Consider the following 24,344-nt stretch of genomic DNA (forward strand, 5'->3'; position numbering starts at 1 on the left):
TCCCTACATGAGAATACATTTAGATGGGCTAAAAAGAGGTTCTTAATGGAGTAGAGTAGCTAATACTATAATTCTGAAAAAGTGAGATACTGGAGAAGATAAAAAGTTTCAGCTTTGGGCAGTGTGGGGCATGGCTGGAGCTGATGCCAGCTGATGAACCTGTATTTGGGCAGAAGGAGTTACAATCATGCCTGATTTAAACCCTGCAGCCGTCACGTGGCAGGAATACTCCTGTTCAGCCTCTTGCATCCATGAATCTCTAATTGGAATTTTGTCTAATGAGCCTGGTATGCAAATCTGTGTGCAAATGGAACTGCCAGACCTACCTTGTTAAAGGTTGTACTGCACCCTGAGAGACACACCAGCAGCACAGAGACATTTAACTGGTGTCCAGGTGAGCAGTGCCTTATCCTGGTACTTGGCAGCAGTGCCTGGAGCTTTGCTCCTGGTCAAGGCCAGCCCAGCCCTCAGTTTTATTCTTGGCACACAGGCCCAGGTAAGGGGTGTCAGTGTCCTGTGTCCCACTGGCTCAGCAGTGCCAGCCCCCGCCTCTGCTGCCCTGGGGGCTGCACCTTGGATGGACCCCCTGCAGCAGGAGGAACTCCAGTGCCCTTCCCGAGCCTAAAACAGAGTCCCAGAATGGTTTGGGTTGGACACCACCTTAAATATGAACTTGTTCCACCCCCTGCCATGGGCAGGGACACCTTCCACTATCCCATGTTTCTCCAAGCCCCATCCAGCCTGGACTTGGACACTTCCAGGGGTGGGGCAGCCACAGATTGATTCTCTGGAAAACCTGTGCCAGGGCCTCACCACCCTCACATAAAGAATTTCTTCCTAATATCCAATCTAAACCTACTCTTTCCTAGTTTGAAGCCACTTCCCTTTGTCCTGTCACTCTTTAAAGGGGCTGGCCTTGCTGGGAGCGCAGATTGGAGCATGAACTCTCCTTCCTGAAGATCAAAATGCTCCTGCTGTGCACCGAGAGAAATGGCAAAAGGATTTGGCTGCAGATGCTCCTCTAATGCCTACTGTGATTCCTCCTCCTCATCTGGGCAAGGAAGGAAGGAAGGAAGGAGGAGCCCCACAGCACAGAGCATCCGTGGCTGTGCTGCCAGTCCCTGCCAGTAAAAGTACAGCAGCAGCTGGGACAGCATGTGCCACATACCCAGAGCTAATCCAGGCACTTTTATCTGCCCTGCGTGACCTGCTGTGTTTACAGAGAAGTTCATTTTCCAGGCAATTCTTTGGAGGCACCAGCCTGCAGCTTCAGGAAGGCTGCACTGTGTAAATGCACGTTCAGAGGGTGCATTCTGGTATGACTCATGGTGGTGAAACAAAGTTTTTGCTGAGCTCTGAAGAAGTCAGGGCTCAAAAAATAAAATTTAGAAACCTCAGGCAAACCCCATCTGGCAAACAGGCTTTGATTTTGACCCCACTGTATGGAGTAATAAATCCATCCATGAAGCACAGCACAGGACTCAGTTCTTTTTTCGAAAGAATGTCCCAGGGGTTGTTACTCACTTTTACGGTCTGCAAACACCATTCTCCCTCTGCAAACTCTGAGCTCCTCCTGAAAGTCACGCCATCGAACCCCTCTCCATGTACAATGAGTCTTTCAGAGTGATTATTGTCTCCCTGGTTAAATGTTAACGACCGGGATGAGAAAAGACCTTTGTCCGAGAGATAAATTCGGAGGTGTTACAAGGTTGTTGCGCTGGAAATAATGGGCTTAATCTCAGTACTGAAAGTAGTAAACACTCTGAGTTAGCCTGCACAGTTCATGTTTGAAAGAAAGAGCTGTACCATACAAATAGGTACAAGCTTTTAATACTAATCGGCTTGTAACCTTTTCAATTTAATTTTATCTATTTTCATGAAAAAGATGCCTGGATCTGTAGAACACCTACATGAATTCACCATGTGAGTGTCTATAATTCAGTGCAGCTCAAAACTGTGGGTGCTGCTGAGTGTTCACCATTTTCTCCTCAGGAGAAACAGATAAATACATAACTAAAAATGTAGGCTTAGAAATGCAGTTTTTCTGCCTTTTGCATGTACTTGCCAGTGGATGCAGCTGGATGACCTGTCCTAGCTCAGTGTTTTATGAAGATTTTTATCACTGTGCAGCCATCAGGCAGCACCTGATGCTTCCTGCATGGGTGGAAAAGGCAGCCTGGAGCACAGGGCAATTAATAAATCACCATGCAGGGTGAAGAAATGAAACAGCTGGTAGGATAAAATGAAAGACTGTAAATAAAGGGGAGATTCCTGTACTTTTTGCCCACTACAAGCCACGATCTCCCTGGCTCTGGGTGACGCAGCCTTGGCTCAACATCCCTAAAATGGGTGATGTGTCCTCTGCAGGAAAAGGAGCTGGGAAGAGTCACTGACTCTGGAGATCTGCCCTTGGCAACACACACAGCAGGCAAGAGGAGGAGGAGGATCAAAGTCTTGAGAGAGGGGAAGAAAAAATTACAGCCTGGAAGAAATGAAATTGCCCTTTATGACACACACATTACCCCAGTGAACTTTCAGAAGTACATGGTGGTTTAGACTATGTTACCTGTTACCCCATAACCTTTAGGAACATATTTCTTCAGCTCTTCCCCACAATAAGGAATCACCTCCCTGCAGCCAGACCCTGCTGGCCAGTCCTGGAGACACCCTTTGTGTCCAGTTGCCCTGGACAGCACTGGGGAGTGGTGGGAGGGCAGCTGCCACTGGGGAAGCACCAAATTCCCAGTGTGTGTGGTTTGGTGGGGGCTTAACCTGCTGCCTGCACAGCTCCCTGTACCTTACCCGTGTCTCTGCTGCCCACCACACTCCACAGGGTCTAAGGGCAGCAGGGATCCCAGCCATAACCATGAGTTTCCACGGCTGTTTCAAAGCCTGGCAAGGAAAAGTGGAGGAAAACACTTCTAATAGGCATGTTAGGGGTTTGGTTTTTAACAGAACTCTGCCTGAAATGAATAATTTTTTTTTTAAAGGGAAATAGTAGCTCACACACATAAGCACTGCTCTGAATGCTCGTTTCATTTAGCTGGGCCTTGCTCAGTAAAGAAAATGAAATTTCCAGCTTTCAAGTTCATACTGGTTTTGGGGAGTTTTTTTTTGGTGGGGAAATTCACTCACCAAAAGGGAAATCATTCCACTTTCCTCGAGTGCTGGTCAGTGCCCCAAGCCTGTTGGTGTTTGAGATGTGTTTGGTCAATACCCTCAAGAACAAGCTGTAACTTTTGGCCAGCCCTGAGGTGGTAGCACGAGCACTGTGGGACAAATTGGCTTCCAGGGCTTACCCAGGGCAGCTGCTAACTGGGCATTCCAGAAGGCCTGGCTTGGGCAGACGAATCTGAGGATTTATGTTTTTGTGTTGATTTTCTCATGCCATTTTCCAGCCTGGAGTGTGTCCCAGCTGTCCTGAGCCCAGAACACCATCAGTAGGCTGAGAACAAGCTTTTTTTTCCTCATAAAATGACACAGCAGCTCCAACTCCCTGTAAGTTTGGAGCTTTAGGGCAGAGGATCTGCCGGGTCTGCCAGCCAGGCTGTAACTGTGCTTCCACAGAGTTTGGAAAACAGAGATTTTTCCTCAGAGAATTTATAGCCAATGTTGGCTGTGACAACCCTGGTTTACACTTTCCAAACCCTCCTGGTTCTAAGTTTGTCTTGCAACAGAGCCAAGTGGTGTTACAAAAATGTCTGCAGATAGCTGCTTTATGTGTGTGCTTGTGCCTGAGTACACCTGTGATTCCTGATTATGTGCCAAAATAGCCTGAAAGCTTTTTATTTCAGTGTGGGTGAGTTTGATTTCTTGCTAACCAAGAGCCAGATCTGCTACACCATGAGGTCTGACCTGCTGGTTACAGCTCCTTCATTTATGAGGACATCTAATAATTGGGTTTGGCCAGAAGTTTTTATTTTCTGACAATGGGAACTGTTGGTTTTTGCATCCAAAAGCCACAAGGTGCTTCACAAATGTGGGTGTCCCTGCTTGAAAGGAGAGGGAAGCCCTGTCTTGCTGACTTGCTCTAGAAGGGATTTGAAGCCAGGCAGATCTAAGTTTATTATTAAAATTTACTGGTTTTGTGTGCTGTCACAGCACCCACACACAGACCTCCAATATCCCTTTTTTTCAGAGTCCAAAAAACATCTCTGCCTAGGCACTGCCGTGGAGAGCTGAGAGAAAGGAGAGATCACCTGCTGCTGTGCCATCTTGCCGAGAAAAGGAGTATCCAAGCTCTTTTTAAATGCACTTCAGAAAGTCTTTGTTGCATTTTGCTTATTCACAAGGGTGGCTCAGGAGGGCAGGACCAGCCTGGCGTCCTCTGGACCACAGCCTGGAGCTGAGATGTGCCCAATTCCAGAACAGTGATTTCTTTGAGCTGGGAGTCAGAGCAGCAGCTGGATGGCCCTACACGAGGCTGTCCCTTGACATAAATCCTAAGCAGGGTGCATGCTCTTAATCCCACGGACCAGGCACGAAGGTAGACTTGTTCTTCAGATGTTTTTAGAGAGAATGGGTAGTTTGCAGTAAAAACCTGCTGTTTAAAACAGGAAAATTGAACAGTGCATGGCAGTGCTTCTCCTGAGAGGCTCATACTCCCACATGGAGCAGATGCTGTTGTTACTGCTGCTCTGAGGCAGCACTGACATGAACAATTTCCATGTACAGATACTCCTGTGGCATTACATGACCTGTGTATTACCAGACACTAAACTTCCCTTGTAAATTGGCTGCTGTGGGGGTACTCACATTTTTAAAAAGCTGTTTCCCTGCCAAGACACGCAGCCCCAGTTTGGTCTGATTATCAAACCATACTAAAAAGCGGAGTAATGGGGCTGTGGGATCTCACAGCTTTAAAAAAAGAAAGAGAAGTAAAACCCCAGAGCTCATCATTAGTTTCCCAGGATAAATGGTGTGGAATTGTTATAACCCATTTCATGTTCAGCTTTGATCACAAGTCTAGGAGTAGCAAGGCAAGGCTGGAATGCACCTGGCACTGTCATGATGCTGAAAGCTGCAACAGGTCATGGAAAGTTCTCTCTGAGAGACCTGCTGTAAACTGAGACAACACTGAGACACAATATCCACTCTGATTCATTGGAATAGGGGGAGAAAAGGTTAAATCACACTTGAGACATCTTTCTCCCTGCCTCAAAAAACTTCATTCTCATGCTAAGTCTACTTTTAAAATGTCACCTTGAAAATGTGTGACATTTTAATAGGCTGATTGCCAAGATTCTCAAATCCTTTAATTAGCATATGAATCACAACCTTAAATATTGTGGGAAAAGCATAAGAAACTAGAATTATGAGAGAATGCCTTGCCTTTCCCTTGGTTAAATGCATCTTGGGAGGACTGTCTCTTAGAAATCTAATATTACAAAGACAAATGAGATTAAAAAAAATGCTGTGGTATTCCCATTTATACCATTAGCTGGTTGTGGTTGCATGAGGTTTTTTTTTTACAGCTGCCTGTGAATGGCAGCCTGGGTGTTGCCTGTTCTTTCAATAACCTTCACAGCAGATTACAGCATCACCACAGTCACTGCTGCATGAGGATGGGTTGCATTCCTTTTCTCCATGTTTCTGATGCAGCTCCAAGAAATTCAGCGGGATTTCACCAGCATCTTTTGTTATCTCTCTCCAGTAAACAGTTTTTTGGTTGCTCCTAAAAATGGTGGAGCCAAAACAAACCATCAATTCCCCAAAATCCTTCAGTTAGGGAAAGCCAAGGAGCCTTCACTGTGCAAGTAGCTGCTTTGTGCCAGGGTGCATGGCTAGGCTGGTGGGAGTTAAGCACATGGATAAATACTTGCTGGATTAGGGTTTGTGGTTAGAGAAAATCCTTCCAACTGAAACAAAACTTCCTATGGGTGTGTAACTCTTAAGGAGTTTTAGTGGGAGGAGGGTGCAGTCAAGTTTGTACAGCAGGTTTTCTCATCTCATGTGAGTAGCTCAGTGCAGGACCTGGCAAGGCCTAAGCAATTGTTCATGACTCCTGCACAGCTCATCTGCTCTGGGAGCTGATTTGTGACAGAAATCCGCCGGAATGGAGATGGTAAATTTGATTTACTTGTGCAAAAGTAGTGAAAATTCCACAGCAGAACAAACCAACACAGGCAATGTACTTTGGATTATAAGATTCAGTGAAGAAAAAGGGCACAAACCACATAATTCAGATTCAACTTTCAAGCAACAGAAGTTTGAGGTTAATCAAAACTAGGGTGTAGTTCATCCATTCATGAAGATGCCTGTGTGAGTTGGAGCTGGCCCCATGCTTGGATCTTCCCATTTCCCCTGGGATCTGTTCAAATCCAGGGATCAGAGCCCTTTCCAGTTTTCAGCATAAAGCCCAAAACCACACGCAAAAAGCTGTTTAAAGGAGGCACCAGCAGACAGAACTAGCTGTGAGTCTGTCCTGGGTCTCTGGAAGCTTCCAGGTAGGAACAGGGTAGAGGGATGGAAGTTTCGAGGTAATTTGGATCTCCCTGAGAGATTGGAGAGTAACTGAAATAATAGTTTTGTGCAAATGAAAGAGACCAGACGTGGGAAATGGCACTTGGGGAAGAAACAAGAGCTAAACTCATAATTACTGTGCAGAAACAACAGGAGAGCGAATCTGAATTTCCAGAGCACGAGGCAGGATTTGCTGTTCAGGGTTGGTGCTAGAGACCTGCCAGAGAGGATGAGCTGCCTAAGGTGTTTCCTGGGCCATGGAGGGAAAGATTGGCCCCCTCCTGCTCATCTCTCTGACAAACCAGCTGCAGCTTTGGGCTTTGCACAGTTGCCACCCTTGTGGCAAACACACCCAGCAGAGCTGATGGGGCAGCTCAGCCAGGGAAAACCTGGGCAACATCCACACCTGTGGCTGCCAGTGTGGGAGATGCCAGCACACCAGGGTGCATGGAATCCCTGGTCCCAGCAGCCACGCCACGATAGGACCTAAAATTCTCAGGGAGAACAACCTTTCCCAGCTGGGAGAAACCAGGAGCAGGTGAGCAGCATGGCTGTGGCTTGACCCTTGTGGGGGGCTTACTCCAGCCTTCCCTTTGGTGAGGTGGTGCACAGGAATAAATCCCAGCGTTGTCTGTTCACACAGCTGCAACACCCGGGCAGGGCTTGGCTCCCAGCCATCACAAAACCATCAATGGAATTGAAGCTCCTCGTGATGTACCACAGGAATAATTCTAAGGCTTCTCCTCTAAGAAGAACCGTCCCTCTCCTCTCCTGTACAGCCCCTTACCTTGTATTCATTATGGGAGCTTTGGTGTTTAGGAACATGGACAGTTCTCATGTCAACACATACACAAAATGAAACAATAACACCCATTTCTGTAGAAGAATATATTATTTAGCAGATCAGTTTAAAAGTAAAAAAAAAAAAAAATCTGTACATCTTTGAAGGTGTCTCTTGTTGGTTTTTTTTTTTGCATCAACAAGGATAAAAATGTGTTGGCACCCTGTTTTTTTCAGCTTTGTGCTCCCTTCTTTGCTCGTGCTGAAGGACCCCATGGTGTCCAGCTGTACCAGGCCACAAAGCGACCCTGCGAACTCACTAAGGTTTCTTCTGATTTCTTCTAGTGTAGAAAAAAACAACAAAAAGAGAAAATTGCATCCACTATGCTGGGTTTCTGAATGTACTGTGAACGCTATAAAATTCAGAGAATAATGCAGAGAAATGTGTCATTAGAGCCTACCAGGCAAACAAAAATGTATGCCAGGACCCTTGTCGGTGTATAAGCATCTGGTGAGCTATGCTGTAATTAGCATACTGCTGTACACATATAGAGAGTATCTTGACTAAAACCACTCCTGGTGCCAGTGGATCATTTCCCAGAAAAGGCTCCTTAGCTAAACTCTGATTTGTCTCTGCAGGCTGCAGGCATCTTGGTCACCAAAAAGGCAGATCTGCTGAAGATTGGAGCCGGGCTGCAGCCTGAGCAGTGTCCGCAGGGAGAATCCTGCTGGGAGGCTGTTGTGGGAATGCTGGAACACAGGGAATCCTGCCAGGAGGCTGTGGCGAGAATTCAGGAGCCTGGGGAATCCTGCCAGGAGGCTGTGGAGGGAATGCCAGAGGCTGGGGAGCCCGCGGTGTCCGACGGCAGCAGCACCTCTGTGAGGAGGCTGCAGGCTGCGGATCCATCCCTGCCACCTCTCCCTGTATGGTCCCACTTGGGTTTTGATGTAGCCACCACGTCTGCTTGGCAAGTACAGCATTTCTCAAAAGCAGAGTAGCCTCAGGGCTCGTGGTTTTTTTGTTCAAAGGCTGTTCTGTCTCACTTCTCAGTACTGCCGGTCGTCAAAGCTTCGCTTTTCTGTTTCTGCAGCTGGAATGAAGAGCAAAGCAGGATTAATCCCCCTGACTCACACTCACAGCGCTGCTTGCCAGTCCCATGCTCAGCTCTCCACGAGCCATGTGCAGGACTTCCTGGGAAATAATAGGCAGCAGCTTGGAATATCACAGGCATTGTTTCATCCAAACAGCTCTGGATGAATGTCCTGAGTAAACAGAACTCAGTCTTTCTCATCAGCTATTGTACTAGGCTCTCAGATTATTAATTAAATCCTCTTGTTTCAGGATATTTCTGAATTCAAGCAGCTCCTATTTTTCTGAGACCTCTTGTGCCAATATACTATAATTAAAGCTCCATCAATTTGTATAAAAATGTAAACCAGAAGTAAAATTTCAGCTCTACTTGAAATAAGAATAAGAATCGGAAAGTCTGGCAGTCATATTTGAGTTCTTTTGACCTTGTTTGAGAAATGCTCCTCTCTAAACTGAGAAATGCCTAAAGGACTTTGCTCTCCTTTAAAACTTAGTGCCCTCAAAGCCTGTGCTCTTTGATCAACAAGCCTTGGTACTTGAACTGCTGAGGGGCTTTTCCTCCAAAGCACCTGGGAGGAGATGGGAGCTACAGCAAAGCTACTGTTCCACTCATGGATGATCAAGTGAAGAAACCTTCATTACCCATGTATCAAACAATATCAGTACAGCTGGTGCCCCAGGGCACTTCCAATCTGTTTTTATGATGGAGTGGCTGATAGTACCCTGACTACCTGATGAATTCTTTCATGTCAGAAAACCCCTGCTCGGTGATGCCATTTGGGCAGGTTTTGTTGTGGGTGTCAGCAGGGAAAAGAGGCACTGGAAGAGGTGTGCAAGGAAGGGGTGCAGGGCCATTGCCACAGGCTGCAGGGAGCTGGACCAGCACTGTGACTGCTGCCCTGAGCACTGGTCTCTGCCCTGCCAGGCTCCTGAGACAATGCAGACATGCTGAGAGAGAGCAAACGTGGTTACCTGGAATTCCCACCTCCCCTGAGCCTCACATGTCAAAATGAGAGATGCTCTGCACATGAAGGTCCCCGGTGGGCCATAAAAGGGCTTCACTGGTTGTGTGTTTAATCCTCCTGGGTGCTTTGCGTGACAGAGTGATTCCTCATAAAATGCCAAGCACGTCCTTGATGACACATATGTGACTGTAAGTTCCCTCCCAGAAAATAAACTCATGCAACTGGTGCTGCAGAGCCTTGAACTGCCCAACCCCAGACATTTTGCTGCAGTGTAACCCAGGCAAACTCCTTCCCAAAGGAAGGGAGGGCAGATCCCCCCAGGAAGAGGTGTTTGCCAATGTGCTCCCTTCAGGGGGTTATCCCTGGGGTTTGTGCCTTGCAAGCAGCTCCTTTCCCATGTCCATACTTGTGTGGAGCCTGGTGGACTCTGCAAGGACATGTTCTTACTGCTTGTGGCACACACCTCTCTCCAGCCAGCTGTAATGAATGTGTTTCTCAGGATAATGATGATGCCATAAGCATTCCCACTGTTTTGGAATTAAGCTGCTGCTTAATTATAATGTTTGGCTTATTCAGTCATGATGTTTACTATATCAAGGAGATAATTGGAGCTTACCTCTTTCATAGCATCATCTATCTGTTTTAACCCCTCGTAGTGGTCCCTGGATTCCCACAGAGGCTGGAGCATCACCTCCTCCACTTCTGGGAATAGCTAGGTAGAAACAAGAGAAAGAATATCGACATTTCCTTTTGCATTCCTTAACTTGCTGCATTATTTAGTTGTACATGCTGAAAACGAGGTGGCAGGCGGGGTGTGGAAGGTACATCCCCATCTCCCTGGATAGCTAAACACCTGGTGGGGCAAACACTGACGCTCTGCTCTCCCCCTCTTTGGTTTCTGGCCCTGGGTGACTTTACCTTTGTCACTGTTTCGAACATGGGGATGAGGACGAACTTCAGGAATCCGATCTGTGCCGTCGGCTTGGTCACTTTGTCACGGTCCATGAACGGCGCCACTGGGAGCCCCTCAGATTTTTCTCGGTCGCTCTGGAACAAACCCAGAGTTAGCAAATATTAGTCCTGGATAGAAGGCTGTGAGGAGAGTCATGCACCAAGCCAATCAGTAGCCCTCAGATACAGATCACAGAGGTGTTTGAAGATAGCACAGAATAGTGACGTGTTTCCCTCAGGCCAACGTATCTGCTTTGTTGAGAGCAACATCTGAGTAAAGAGAATTCTGTTCAGTTATTTCTGCTCAGCACCAGCATCAAAGTGTTCACCTCCATGCTTACAGGGAGCCCAATTCCCTTTGCAAACACACTGGACTTGTGAGGTAAAATATATCAGAGCATTCAGAAAGCTGGTAATGGCTCTTGCTGCTCTCAAAGAGAAGGAATAGTTCTGTGATTTCCTCATCGTTCTCCAGAGAGTGATTATTTTCAGGTATTCAACCAGAAATTACATCTCCTTCTTTACTAATGGTTAAAAGAAAAATCAGCTGCATCCACCTGCTTCCTGAGCAGGTTGTCTTGCTGGCATCCTTCTCTGACTTTCTGTAACAGAAGCTTTCTATGGAATCGTAGAATGGTTTGGGTTGGAAAGGACCCTAAAGATCACCCAGTTCCAACCCCCTGCCACAGGCACTGAAACTTCTGCCAGACCAGGTAGTTCAGAGCTAGAACCAGACTGGGCTGTCAGGCAGTGAAGCACCTGTGGGATGTGGAAATAGCTGAAAATTGTGCAATTGTGCAATTGCATCTCTCCCTCACTCTTACCTGCATAAAATACTCCTCCAGTAAGCAATCTACCCAGGGCTCTGCTACTTCCATGGGGCGCACTTCGTTGGAGATGTCACAGCATTTTATCAGTACCATCTTCAGCTGAAAGTGGATAATACTTTAATGCTGCAGTCTTAAAGCCAGCCCTTTTCCCCCCTCTTCACAACCCCTGTCCTTGCAATGCAGTGGGAGGCAGAAAGGACAACCAGAAAGGACAGTTTCAGGATTAAACCAGAGGTCTTAAATGATCTGGATCCTTTTCCCTCTCTCTGTGTAAATCACTTTTCCCCTGTCTGCCTCGGTTTCCCAGTCTGCAGTACTGGGATGTGTCACAGTGGGATGTGCCCTTATCTGCAGCATGAGGAGATTCAATCACAAGTGACCATTAAGATTTTTTGTGGAGTGCTTGGGGAGGCAGCTGGGAAAAGATTTCCCTGGAAATCAAAGGCAATTAGGAAGTAGAGCAGACTGCAGTGTGCACTCTTGTGAATATTTTATTCCCCACAGTACAGGACAATAAGAATTTGTGACCTGATAGAGTAAAATCTTTTATTTTCCTGATGGGACTCCCGGATTTCTAAAGCTGGAATAACCTATTTAATATAGAGCACTTCCAAATAGTAATTATTTTTTGGTGGGGCAGAGAATGTAGGAGGGTTTATTTTTTTTTGATAATGTATATTGAATCTTGGTTTTTAAACAAACAAAAGTTAATCTGCAAGCTTTCACTCCATGCACAAAAAAAAAAAAATAAAATAATCCACAAAATCTCCTTACACAGGTCATGTGTTCTTCATTTGTGTAATCAAAATTTTCCATTTTTTCCTTGAAAGAGTCCATTATTTCTGCATGTCTCGCCATGTCTGTAGCCAGGATTAATGTAATTATCCCCTAGCAAAGAAAACATGTTCACATATTAACTTGACATTCCTTACAAAGCCTGCTCTTGCAGAGCCAAGAAGGGTCTGTCTTGCACACGAAATGCCTCAGATGCACTGAATTGTTCATGCTGGAAGGGGAAGTTTCTGACTTGAAACTGCCAAGGAAACTGGAAGAGGATTATAAAGAGTTCATGGTACATGAGGATCATGGTATTATGTGATATTCCAGAGACATTGACGTTTTCCCTTTCTGATTGACTAATTGTAGAAAAGCAAACTGTACAACAGGATGTTAAAAGCCGCACTCTGGCTGCCAAGATCCACTTTCATCTCCTTGGAAAGCACTGTGGGTTTTGCCGCTGACTCTTAGTGGCCCTGAGACAAAAATCATGATGGGGATGTCAGCTGTGCCCATCCTCTTTGGATTAAGGGCTTTAAAACACTCGGATGTGGTCAAGGAGCTCTGTATCCTCCTGCTATGCAGAGTTTATGATGGGAAAACATGTGGTTAATTGAAAGTTGTGGGTTTTCAAACACAACAACCCATTTTGGGACCATGCCAGTTTCCCACACGCTGGCAGAATCAGGAACTCCAATCAGCCTTCAGGCTTCTCCACTTGGTGTGTAAGGAAGGTGTAATGTGGAAATTAAGACTGGATTTTGGCCCTCAGAGCCCTAATGGGAATTGTTGCATTGTTCAGTGCCTCAGAGACAACTGTGGTGACTCCCAGTGCACCAGGGCCTCTTCCAACAGCACAAGTGCTCTGCTATTGCAAATCTTTGCCCCCTTTGAAGGCCCTCTTAAAATTAATACAGTGTTCCCTTAAAGCATAAACTTCTGCCGTGAGAGCTTAATCCTTCCCCAGTCACAGCTAATTGGCTCCTCCAACAACATAAATATCTACCCCCAAAATGTTATAGGCTTTAATAGTCAGGATGTACTCATTATTCCTCAGCAACGCATTCCAGGGAGTGCTGCTGTGGAAGTTTTCCAAGAATCCCTCTCGGATCCTTCCAGCGTGAGGGGCTTTTTCAGCCCTACCCTCCAGGGAGAATGAATCACTCTCATTGTGGAGCAGGGAAGTCCGTGCGTGTTTACATCCTCAGGAACGGCGTGTACAGGAGCAGCATTCCTACCTGTCTTATCTGTTTGAACTGCTCCTGGTCCACGTTGGAGAAAATGTTGAATTCGGGCTGGGAGATGATCTGGAAAGCCACGGCGCAGTGGTGGTTCTCCAGCGGGGAGATGTCGTTGTAGCGCACGGCCAGCTCCGTCCGCGCGTTGATCTGGTAGCTGAGGGCAGGGAAAACCGTGAGGGAAAAACTCCTGCAGACACCCGCCAGCTGCTCCAAACCATGCTGCTTGCTCTTGCTTACATTCTTTTCAATGCTTATTCAGTTAGCTGCAGCTTTGGTTTTTTTGGTTGTTGGCATTAAATCAGATTTTCGGAGAAAATAGGTGTTACTTTAATGTAATCGCAGGCGCTGATTCCCATTCAGTGGATGAACCTTCCCCTATAGGCTTTTTTCCCTTCTTTAAATTTTACTACATCTCTAGTTTAAAATGACATAAAACCAGAAGGAACTCTCTGGGTTTAATTCCCACTATTGGCAAATGCAGAGATTCTCACTGATCCCAGTCAGAACTGGGTTCTGCCCTTATTTAATGAATGGTTACAAATAGATCAGATTCTCTCCCTTTCACATGCACACAAAAGTGTCCATGGGTCAATGGCAATAATTTCCTCACATCATAATAAACAGAGTAAAATGCACTTCATGATTTATAATTATGAAATAATGTGTAATCTAAATCCCCCTTTGCATTTTAGTGTAATTATTCCATTATAATAATTTATAGCTCTGTTACCAGCTGTCAAATATTTTACCTTGTTTTTTCAGGAGTTGGGGGGAAAAGTGTTGGAATAGAAATCTGAAAAAAGACATTTTCCTTACAGAATCAAGGACAGCTGGCAAACCCCAACCCAGACCTGAGCTCTGCTTTGGCCCATGTGTGAGTGAACAGCAGGGCCTTGGGAAAAGGTCAGGCTGTGAGAAGAAAAACCTGATCTACCAAAAAATGCCAACCAGTATTACCTTCCCAACAGATTTTAAGGGAAGAGAAAGCAAGAGAACAGACTTACGTATTGTTATAGCCTGGATGGTCCAAGTCATGGCACACTGCTGCAGTCATGAGAATCAAAATGTCAATTTGGGAAAATTTCTCCTGTAAAATACAAAACATGAAAGTAGTATTATGATTTCTACTTCCTCTATCCCTATAAATCAAAATAAATGAAGAAACCAGACATATTTACTTTTTAGAGAAATGCAAATCTGAGCAAAATGAAGCATTTTTCCTTAGGTGAATTTACTTCAGCCAAGAACGCGAGACCTGACTTCCCTTCCAGTAAAAATGACTCAGATTTGCCTTTGTTGCATTAAATAACAGCAGCTCAGAGGAGGCAATTTCCTTGAAACTTGCCATTACTGCAGAGATCATATAAAAGCACTGAGACATTAGTACAGTCTCTTAAAAGTCATTTGAGCCCCCGATTACTTAAGGGAGGGATGGAAGATGGCTCTATTGCCATTGCATTCTGCATTAACTGAAGTTAGGAAAAGAGCGAGAAAAATTAAATGTTGTGTTCCGACAGCTTTTGAATAGCCCAGACTTACATTAAAGCAAATTTTTCTTCATACTGCTACTGCCAAGAAAACAGACTCAGGCCAGTAACTGATATGTTTAACTATGGAGAAGAAAGGGGTTTTTGAAGTGAATAAAAGCGGTTTTGTAAAGAATGAAATTAATATATATATGAGCGCAGGTTATCCAGACAGTGAATGAATTTTGGGATAAAATAAAGGTCAAATATGTGTTCAGCATACAATACATGCCAGGCACAAGCACAGGTACAAGCACACATTTGGAGAACGCCTCTTGTGGGAACATTTTGTGTCCCAAACAAAGAACATACCCACAGAGCATAATTCAGTAGGGGTTTGGCTGTCATTCCTAAATGTTTCACTCCAGCTGTGTACAAACTGTGGGCATCCAGGAGGTGAAGCTACCTTCCCAGCAGCCTCAGAAAGCTGTGTAGGTGCTTGGGGTCAGGAATGGGATGGCTGAGTGGGCAGCCAGAGGCGGAAAAGCAACACCTCTCCTTGTGTGTCCAGGGACTGAGCAAGTGCAGCCTCCTCAAAGGCCACCACTGGCCAGCAGGCTGGTGGCCCATTTTGCAAGAGAGCTGGCACAGGTTTCACGATGGAAATGGAGTGGTCCCATCGAGGGGGGTCATACCTGGAGGCTGCAGAGCGAGATCATGCTGTACATCATCTGGGTCACGCAGAAGCAGTGCCGGAAATTGTGGAAGGGGTTGTTTCTGTAATTGTCGTGAATACACAGCTGCAGAGAGAGGGAATGAAGCTGTCAGAGATGGCAGAGCTGTTTCTCAAGCACTGTATATCCTTAAAGGATTCCTGTGGAGCCCAGGATTATTCTCTGCCAGGACAGAGTGACAGCACGAGGCCTCTGACACTTTCTGCCTTCCCAGGTGAGATTTCTGTGTTCCAAGAATTCACCAGCAAGTAAAGGTCACAGAAAATCCCCTCTCATACCAGCCAGCAATGGGCAAATATCCCAGCACAGCTGCATCTCAGTCCTTAAGACAGGACTCTCTGCTCTCATCCTGACTTTGTACTTCAAACCTTGCAGTGGCTAAATGGTGACTTTGGGGACTGTAAAGGGCTTGGAGCCCACCCCTGTCCCCCTCTCCTGCTGAGTACAAACTGCAGCTCTGATATTTGAAGGCTGAAATGTGGCTGTTATTTCATTTGCCAATGCTCAGAGGTGGCACTTTGGGACACGTTTCTTGGCAAAGGGAAGATGTGGAGCACACCTGGGTGGGCTTCCTGCACCAGGCAGCCTGGGAGAGGTTGAGCTGTTATGGGCTCATGGGAGCCACTGTTGTGTGGTTTAACTTCCTACATATCCTGGCTTGGTTGCCCTCATTCCAGAGGCAGGATGAAGCCTGTCCATCCCTGTGTCCTGGCTCCTGCCAGCCAGGCTGGCTGAGGAAGGCTGGCACAGCTGGGTTAACACATGCCACGGTCATTATTCCAATGCTCCTTTGGCTTCCTGTCCCTCACAAAGCAGCCAAGAGTCAGCAGCACTGTCAGACCCTTCTGCTGAATCCTCCTCCATAGCCTGAACCCCTCCAGGCAGAGAGCCCTCATGCACATGCTTCAGTTTCTGGGACTGAATTAATGGCATGGACAGAATTCCTGCCCCCTTCTCCAGCTAAATAATGAATTTACTTTATGACTCCTCACACCCCATCAGGATCAAACCCTTTAACCCATCACCTGACTTCTGGGAAGCCTCAAAGCCCTGGATAAGGTCAAGAGAACTCTGGCATTTCAATGCTTATTCAGTATCTGTGGGTTTCATTGCAAAAGCTCTGCTCAGATTACTCTGCAGCAAAGATTTTAGAAACACATTTCATTATTCAAAAGGAATGGCACGATATGGTTGTCAGCCAGGCTCACAGGTGGTGAGTATCTCCCAGCCTACACATGGACACCCATGACACTGCACAGAACTGCATGGATGTAATGTATACATCCAGCACTGGAGCCCAGAGCATCCCAGGGGACTCCTGACTCAGAGCACTGAAGGGATGGAGTGACTGGGTTGCATTAGTCATTCTTTCCTTCTCTTCCTGGAAGATTTCTGTAGCCAGTGGATGTGGGAGCAAGAAAGCCAGGATAAGCATGAGGTGGCTTTTTCTCTCCCACTTGAGTTCAAAGTGATGCTCATACTGTGCCTGGGGAAGTGTCTTGCTTTGAAGCAGAGCCCTTGAGGCTTTTAAAAATCATCTTTCTTTCTGCAAGAAGGTAGGAGACCTCACCCTGGCTTACCTTTGTAGAAAATACACAACAAACTCCCCTTGTTGCTCAGTGAGGCTGTCTTAAATGTTAGTGGTGACAAATTGCTTGGAGACACAAGCTAGGGGAAGCTGCCTGCAGCAATGTGTGTGGGTGGCCTGTTGGTGTGTGTTGACATATCACCTTGCTTCCCATGTTTTCGGGCTGTGAAACAGGAGGAAGAGATCTTCTGTTTTATCGCCTCTGTGTTACCCTTGTTTGTATTGGGTTTCATCCCACCCCTTGTCTTCAGCTGCTTTATAAGGTCAACACCACCGAGCTTTTCATTTGCCTTCTTCGGAGAGAGATTTACCAGCTTTAGATCATTTTCGGTATCTCCTTTAATGCAGTCACACCATTTTTCGAAAAAGGCTTCACCAGTTTGCTGGGAACAAATTCCAGGTGAGCCTTCTGCCTTCTGTGGTGACATTTTATCCCTTATTCCAGGCTCTGGTTAGCCTTGTGCCTCGTTGGCTCCCTCCTGCAGCAGGGCACCAAGCAGTGACAGCCCCGTGCCTCCTGCCATTGCTGTACTGCAACACGGGATGAACCCAGTCTTTTCTTTGTCTTTTCCAGCCACCTCCTGATTCTGGGAAATTTTTTTAGGCATCTACATCCATTTAGAACAGTGCCCTCTATTCTCTGCAAACTCCTCAGGGAATTAGAAGAGATTAATGAGATGTAAGTCTTTACTAAAGGAATCCTATGAAACATCTGTGTAATGAATTCAGACCATGATGTTTTTAATTATTGTCTCAATCAATTTGTCAGACACAGAGGTAAGTTTTTACTAGGTATAATTCTTCAGGCTATCCCTGGATCTTTTTTGACAATGGATAAAATATTTACTGTTATACAGTCCTCTAGGAACATGATGGGTTTTCTCTAAGAAAGCCAATATAATCTTCAGCTTTTTAGCAAACGCTTTCTTATGCTCTCCCTTGGACCTGAAAACTCATTGCTTTTTAAATATTCCAGTGTTTCTCCCTTAGACATCTCACTTTTGGTATGATCTCATCTTTCTCACATTTTGCATCTCTGCAACATTCTCACATCAAAGACTGAAGCAAAGAAAAGTTACCTTCTCAGCAATTCCTTTTCCTTCCTGCCTTGCTCTTTTACTCCCTGTGATTTAGTACACTGAATGATTATTGCACATATTAGCACTTTTTAGCTATATCTGAAGGCACTTGTCTTGCCTCCGTTTACAGTAGGTATCAAGAGCATTCAGCAGAAATGAACTGCTTTCAGTAATAGAAACCTCAGCAAAGGAATGCAAAACAGTTAAAAAAGAGTCATTTGTGACCACAAGAATGCAGACATTTTCTGAAGTACTTAAATTTGAAGAATTTGTATAGACTGACTGCTTTCATTGGGATTACTCATGCGAGTCATGTTAATTCCATGACTAAATGCCTTGTTTATTGATTTTTGAATGTGAAAAATTGCAAACACCAGTAACTTGAAATACTCACCAACCACCTCTTCAGTGTGATAGGATTGATGTTGAAGTCTTTTACCAGCCCAAGGTCGTGGTACATGTGCTCCAAACAGCTCAGCATCTGCAGCCAGGAATGGGCAGGTTATTGTTGGCTCTGTAAATATCCCTTTAGGACACCCTGTGACATGAATTTCCCCCTTGCAAGCATCAAATAATTGCAGAGCCCTCTTTAGATGAAAGAAAGATGTTCAAAGATTGTATGATTAAAGACAGTGCAAGAGGGGAGACAGAGAGGGTCTGAAAGCTTTTTGAAGCAGACGCTGCTGTTGACTTCACAGGTTTTGTGCAGGGCTTTGAATAGCACACCAGCACTCTGGTAATTTGTGATTCGTGTGTATCACAGCAATTCCTGCTCACAAAAAAAAGAGTATTGCAGTTTTTCTAGTTCAGCTGGGATGTATTCCATCGCTCAGTGAAACCAGTGGGAGCTTTGCCCTGGCTGGACAGAAATGAATCAGGCTCTAGCTGGATAGAAAATGACAGCAGAAAATAAGAGATCCCTAAGGAAACACTTATTTCAGACATGTGTCAATACCTTCTTTCTTTATGACTTCTTGTGAGCTCCTAACTCCACCATCTTAGCTCAGATCTCTTGTTTTAAAGATTTCCCATTATAACCCTACAAAATTGCAGCAGTTTTGTGATCATCCCCTCATGGAGACTGTAACTGTGAGTCCCAAAAGCTGAAATGCAAGGGCAGGCAGCCCTTTTGAGACAACACCTGCAGTAGGAAGGGGGATGCAGACAATTTAGCAGCACATTTAATCATCTGGGCTTGAAAGAATTGGAAACAAAAGATATTGATAATCTCAAGTGTTTGGGCGCTTAACAGCTTCCACCAATCAGAAATTAAGAGGTTTCCTGGATTTCAGGAGTTTAGGTACTATCTGCATTCCCATTTCTGAAGGCCAAATCTGCAGGGGATTGAATGTGGCCATTGTGTTAGGAAATGCAGCTCTTAGACTGTAAAGCAACCCAGGGGTTTCAACATGACGAGTACAGTGTCACAAATACAGCCTTGGAGGCATTTCTAGTTAGTTTTCTGTTATTTAGGCTCTTAGAAACTCACCAGGAAAAAAAGGATTTAATATAATGAAACTGTATTTATCCAGGGAATAAACATAATTCACAGAGTAATAACGGGGCTGATTTTGGGTCATCCAAACAGGAAGAGACTTTCCTGCAAGACCTGAGGGACAATGCCATGAGCTGAATTCTGCTCAGATCACACAGACAGCATTTTGCTGAAGATCCCCTTGTCCTGGTAGAATATATGTTTTGCAATAGTTTCATAGAAGACCTTCCAAGAAAATAATCTTTATCCAGAATTGCTGAATTATCCTTAGAAAAGCAGCTGTTGCCAAGAGAGCTTTGGGTGAGTGACAAGGAGACTCTCAGTCACAGAACTCCTGCCCCTGAACACAGGACAACCTCAGTTTTCATGTTTAGCTTTCTTGGTCAGCAGCATAAGCTTGAATATGGGATTCTTTTAGGGCTTGAAAAGTGAGGGGGCATTTGAGAAAGAGGACCCAGGCTTGCTGCAAAGCTCGGTTTACTGAGATGCTGCAGAGCACATTATTCATTTGCTTACAGATGACTGTGGTTTATGACCCGCCTGTCCCACACTGAGCACGTGGGCAAACACTCGCTGCTAAACAAGCACTGACAGAATTGAAATATTCTCTGTAAACATAAAGCAGAGCTAAGAGGGTGAGATAAACCCATATGGTGCTCGGCTCACCACAGCTTGTGTGGAATCTCATTTCTGAGCAGACTCCTCCTTGCAGGGCAAGTTTAATCTCCACACCCTCCTGTTTGCCTTGTTCATGCCACCATATAATGTTTCCTAGCCCTCTGAACGAGTTACTGTGCTAAAGCACTGTCCCCTGGCCCACAGGAATCCACAGATAATGTCTCTCCTCATTCTTTCTTAACAGTCAGAACAACAACAAGCCAGCAGTGTTATGGTCCACCTGTCAGATTGTAGTTCCCTCTTGCTGCAAAGACCTGACAGGCATTTGTGGCCATGGCACAGATGGAAAGAGCTGGCAAGGGAGCAGTGGCTGCGGAGCACCTCTGACCACATGAGGAAAGCTCTGCCAGCCTCAGCGAATGGGAGATGGACCTAAAGCCACCAGAGAGCCCTTCTGTTGGTCTACCAGACACAGGAAATATCCTGAAGGGAATATGCTGTTCCTGTGGATGTGCATGGGGTGTTTTTCCTTGTGATGCTGAGCCAGAATGACTCTGCGTGCACAACCTCTGATGGAGGAGCTAATTAAGGTGATTGCTGCGGGGGCTGCTTCCAGAACTACCCAAGCTTTTCCCTGGCCAAAAACCAGCACTAAACCCCTGGTTTAGTCCTGTCCTCCATTATGATTTTCTTAACTGAGGTTTGCTACTATTTGCTAAATCTGGTTTTACATTATGTTATAAACTGTTGACTCTTAACATCCTTCTCCTTCACGCTTCCACAGAGGCTCACTCATGGACCTTCCAGAACCTTCTGCAGTACAAGTGATGAACCATGAAAAACACTAATAGCAGTAAAAAAAAGAAGAAAATGAAGCAATAAGAAGATACCAATTGGTTGTGAATGCAGCCTTGCAACCTCTTCAGAACAAACTGCAGAAAAACCCTCAGCTGAAGGGGTGTGAATCAGTGCCTGCACCTCTGCCTGCTGCTTTATTGATTTGAGTGGACTTATTGATGATGTGCTTAAGTACACACTTCTCTGGGGATCGATTTGTTCAGATAAAATGGTATGAGAGAACTCATGTGGCAGTAATGACAGTGCACCAGTTGAGGGACTGCTAGGAAGAGATTAAAGAGCAAATAAAGAGGAGCCAGGATATGATAAGCAGCATAAGCTACCTGGCATCTGCTAGGAAGAAGCACTGCATTCTGGTGTGGTATGGAAATAAAATAAATGTATAGAGAGTAAGGGGCAGGAAAAAGGGAAAGACCCTGCAGACTGTCTCAAAGGGCTCTTCTGACCTTGTTGGCCCTCAGAAAGTGCCAGCCCAGCTAATGTGGCATCCTCACCTCGTTGGGCTCCCACAGCCAGACATCAAAGGTTGGTTTCCGCAGAGCCTCAATGGTCTCCTGGGACAGCATGTACTGCAGACAGAAAGGCAGGAGCTGTAAACAAGGGTGTCCCTGGCATGGGAATTGCTATTGGCATGTCCTAGGGACTGCCGGGGTTCCATTCACGAGCCATGAACCACATTTCCCAAGGAGAGAGCAAATGATCTCTCCCTCTGGCCACCCAACCCTCCTCACCCTTCCCACCAGCTTGCAGCTGCACATTGGGCCAGATCCTTGTGGAGCAGGGCTTGGGAGAAAAGGGAGTGGAGGTGTTAGGGACAGGGTCATGGCTAAATCCAGCACAGGGAATCAAAGGCACAGGGCACAGACCCATCCCTGATGCCTGCAGAGCATCAGAGGCACTCGAAGCTGCCCGTTAGGGAGGGGTGGTGTGAAGTGTCTCTGCTTACAGTGCTAAATTAGCTGGGGGGGATGATATGTTTATTTTCAGATGATTTATGCTCTCACTTTGAGTGTTTTTTTCAAGAGTGCCCACAGTTTCAAATGGGTTGTCGGCCTGCAAGATTCAAGTGATTTTTTATCATTACGCTCAGAAGCTTAAAACAAAATCAAGTTCATTCACCAGTTACGGCTGTGTACAAAATGAAAAAAAAGGGATGTGGAGGGTTAGAAGACATGGGGATATCAGGACTCTACAGATTCATCTGTTCAAGACTCTATTCATCAGTGGTTTTGGGACTCAAAAACCTTGTGTCTTCAACTGGCCCATTTACCATGGCTGTCTCTGGGTTGGGTTTACTCTCCTGAGCAGGTGAATGACAATTTCTGAGCCATCAAATTGTTTGATACTTAATTCAAGGAGGAACACCACTGAAGATTAATTTTCCTCCTTCAGAAGGCAAGGAGTTTTGCATTTGCATATACAATGCACGTTTAGTGTGACTTTCTGCAAGAAAACAGCGAATTAGCAGTACAGGTTTGGTGTTGCAGTGATGTCTTCCTTCAGCCTCATTGACATTGGACAAATCCAGCACCTGACAGCTGATAAAAAATTTCACAAATCTCCTGATGCCTTAGGTTTTAACTTTTATATTTTTCAAATCCTGTACTGCTTAGAGTGTAACTCTGAAGTTTCTTGTAGCCTGTTAATTTCTGCTCTCTCGTGCTAGGCAGACATAACAAAGCCTCTCCAGGCCTGCTCTCCAAGGACACCCAGAGCATCCTAGGCCCAGAAAATATAAACCAAAAGCCTCTAAAGGGGGGCAAGTGGAGGGGAATTGCATCATTAAACTGAAGCTTTAATTGGAGAATTAACCCTGATATGCAAATGAACCAAAGCTATCAAAGTATGAAGAACTCGTGACCTGTTGTCCATCTTGGGGTTCATTTTGGCAGTGGCCTCTGGCTCCCCAGGGGGTACCTTTGAAGGCCCTTCAAATAAAGTACCTTATTCCCTTACTCCTGTCTAGTCTCTGTTTCTAGGAGGCCTCTCAAGGCATCACTCCAAAACCCCAAAATCCCATAAGCTTTGGTCTAGGAATAATGCAGAAATACAAAATACCAGTTTACTCTTCAATGGAAGAGTAAAACTACCAGTGCAACTCTTCATAGCCCTTATTCTTAATTCAAGATCCTAATGCAGCAGTCCATCAAGGTTTAATCTGACATATATACTTACCAGGGGAAAAAGTCTGGCTTAGAACTGATGTGTTCTGTTAAATCGTGTTAGTGTCAGGAGCACAAGCCTCCTGGGCAAAAGTTAATTAAAAGAAATAGAAGTCCCACAGTCTCTGCGTCAGTGGAGGTCACTTTTTCCAGGCAGAGCAGCATAAACAGCAGAATTTACTGCTCTGCAAGGCTCTGCAAGGCTCTGAAGACAAATGTGCACAGAGCCGTGCCCGTGTCATGCACCTGCATCACACAGGACCATGAGGATTCAGGGTGGCTGAGCCAGCTTTGTTGTGTGCAAGGAGATGCCCACGGTTAAACCTTGATTTGCACACATGTGAGCTGGTGTTTTGTCAAGGTCTGAGCTGGGCACTGGGCAGCTTTTAATAATTCTTGTGGGCAAAGACTGCTGGTTCTGGGACCACAGACCCTGTGCTCTTCATGGTTTCAGCCTCTATTCATCACTGTGGATTTGTACTTTCACTTGCCCAGGAGACATTTTTCTTCCAGCATTACTGTTTTCTCTAGCAAATACACTAACTCATTTTCACAGGGACAATGAATCATTTTGGAGAGAATCCAATGTCACATTTTCTCTTTGTTTCCCTAGGTGAAGCATCCCCATAAATTACTTTTTAAATTAAAAAATAATCCATTAGGAGAAAACAGGCAGCAGCACGACTTTCAATCAGAACACAGCATTACAGGGTGGTTTTGATTGTTGCTATGAGCAGGGAGAATAAACAAATACAACTAGACAAAAGATCGTTAGATGTTGATGAATGCACAATGTTCATTAACATTTCAAACACTAATGAGCTTTCAAGTATTAAAGACTACTGAGAATTAAACTTTAAGTCACCGCGGGCAACTGACAGCTTTTTCCATTGGCTTGCAGGAGTTTTGGATCATACCTTGGATTTAGAATAACTAGGAATTAATGGCCAAGGAGTCACACATTGTAAAGCAGAGCTTGTCAGGATCCAGCCATGCAGTAGGGTTATGGGAAGAGCAGGGATTGTGTGGTACCTTTGGGTAGGATGGTACATCCCGCCGGGGAGCCGGCCTCTTGTTTTCATCCAAAAAGCTGTACTTGCAGGGACAGTTAGTCCTGAAATGAAATATTCATCTGTTAACATTGAGGGAACAGAAGCACAGTTCTTCAAAAAATGCCAGAAGTGCTCTGGTCTCCCAGTAGGCACCACTCAGAGAATCACCCCACTCCACAGCCTCTCCCTTTCTAAT

General features: G+C 45.4%; 1 protein-coding gene across 6 annotated transcripts in view; it reads right to left on the reverse strand.

The window, feature by feature from the left end:
- Positions 1-4,040: 4,040 nt before the first annotated feature.
- The window catches only part of PDE9A (phosphodiesterase 9A), a 52,899-nt gene continuing 32,595 nt past the window's right edge, over positions 4,041-24,344 (reverse strand). For all 6 annotated transcript variants that reach the window (XM_008632849.2, XM_017733321.1, XM_017733323.1 and 3 more), the window contains 11 exons: positions 24,129-24,210; positions 21,429-21,503; positions 18,358-18,444; positions 15,258-15,362; positions 14,101-14,183; positions 13,094-13,250; positions 11,853-11,966; positions 11,073-11,177; positions 10,216-10,344; positions 9,914-10,009; positions 4,041-8,333 (listed from right to left, as the gene is read on the reverse strand). In XM_008632849.2, coding sequence (XP_008631071.1) covers positions 8,283-8,333; positions 9,914-10,009; positions 10,216-10,344; positions 11,073-11,177; positions 11,853-11,966; positions 13,094-13,250; positions 14,101-14,183; positions 15,258-15,362; positions 18,358-18,444; positions 21,429-21,503; positions 24,129-24,210 — 1,084 coding nt within the window. In that variant the 3' untranslated portion in view covers positions 4,041-8,282. The remainder of the gene's footprint in view (positions 8,334-9,913; positions 10,010-10,215; positions 10,345-11,072; positions 11,178-11,852; positions 11,967-13,093; positions 13,251-14,100; positions 14,184-15,257; positions 15,363-18,357; positions 18,445-21,428; positions 21,504-24,128; positions 24,211-24,344) is intronic.

This window comes from Corvus brachyrhynchos, unplaced genomic scaffold (genome assembly GCF_000691975.1).
Source record: "Corvus brachyrhynchos isolate BGI_N302 unplaced genomic scaffold, ASM69197v1 scaffold32, whole genome shotgun sequence".
Taxonomy (NCBI): Eukaryota; Metazoa; Chordata; class Aves; order Passeriformes; family Corvidae; genus Corvus; species Corvus brachyrhynchos.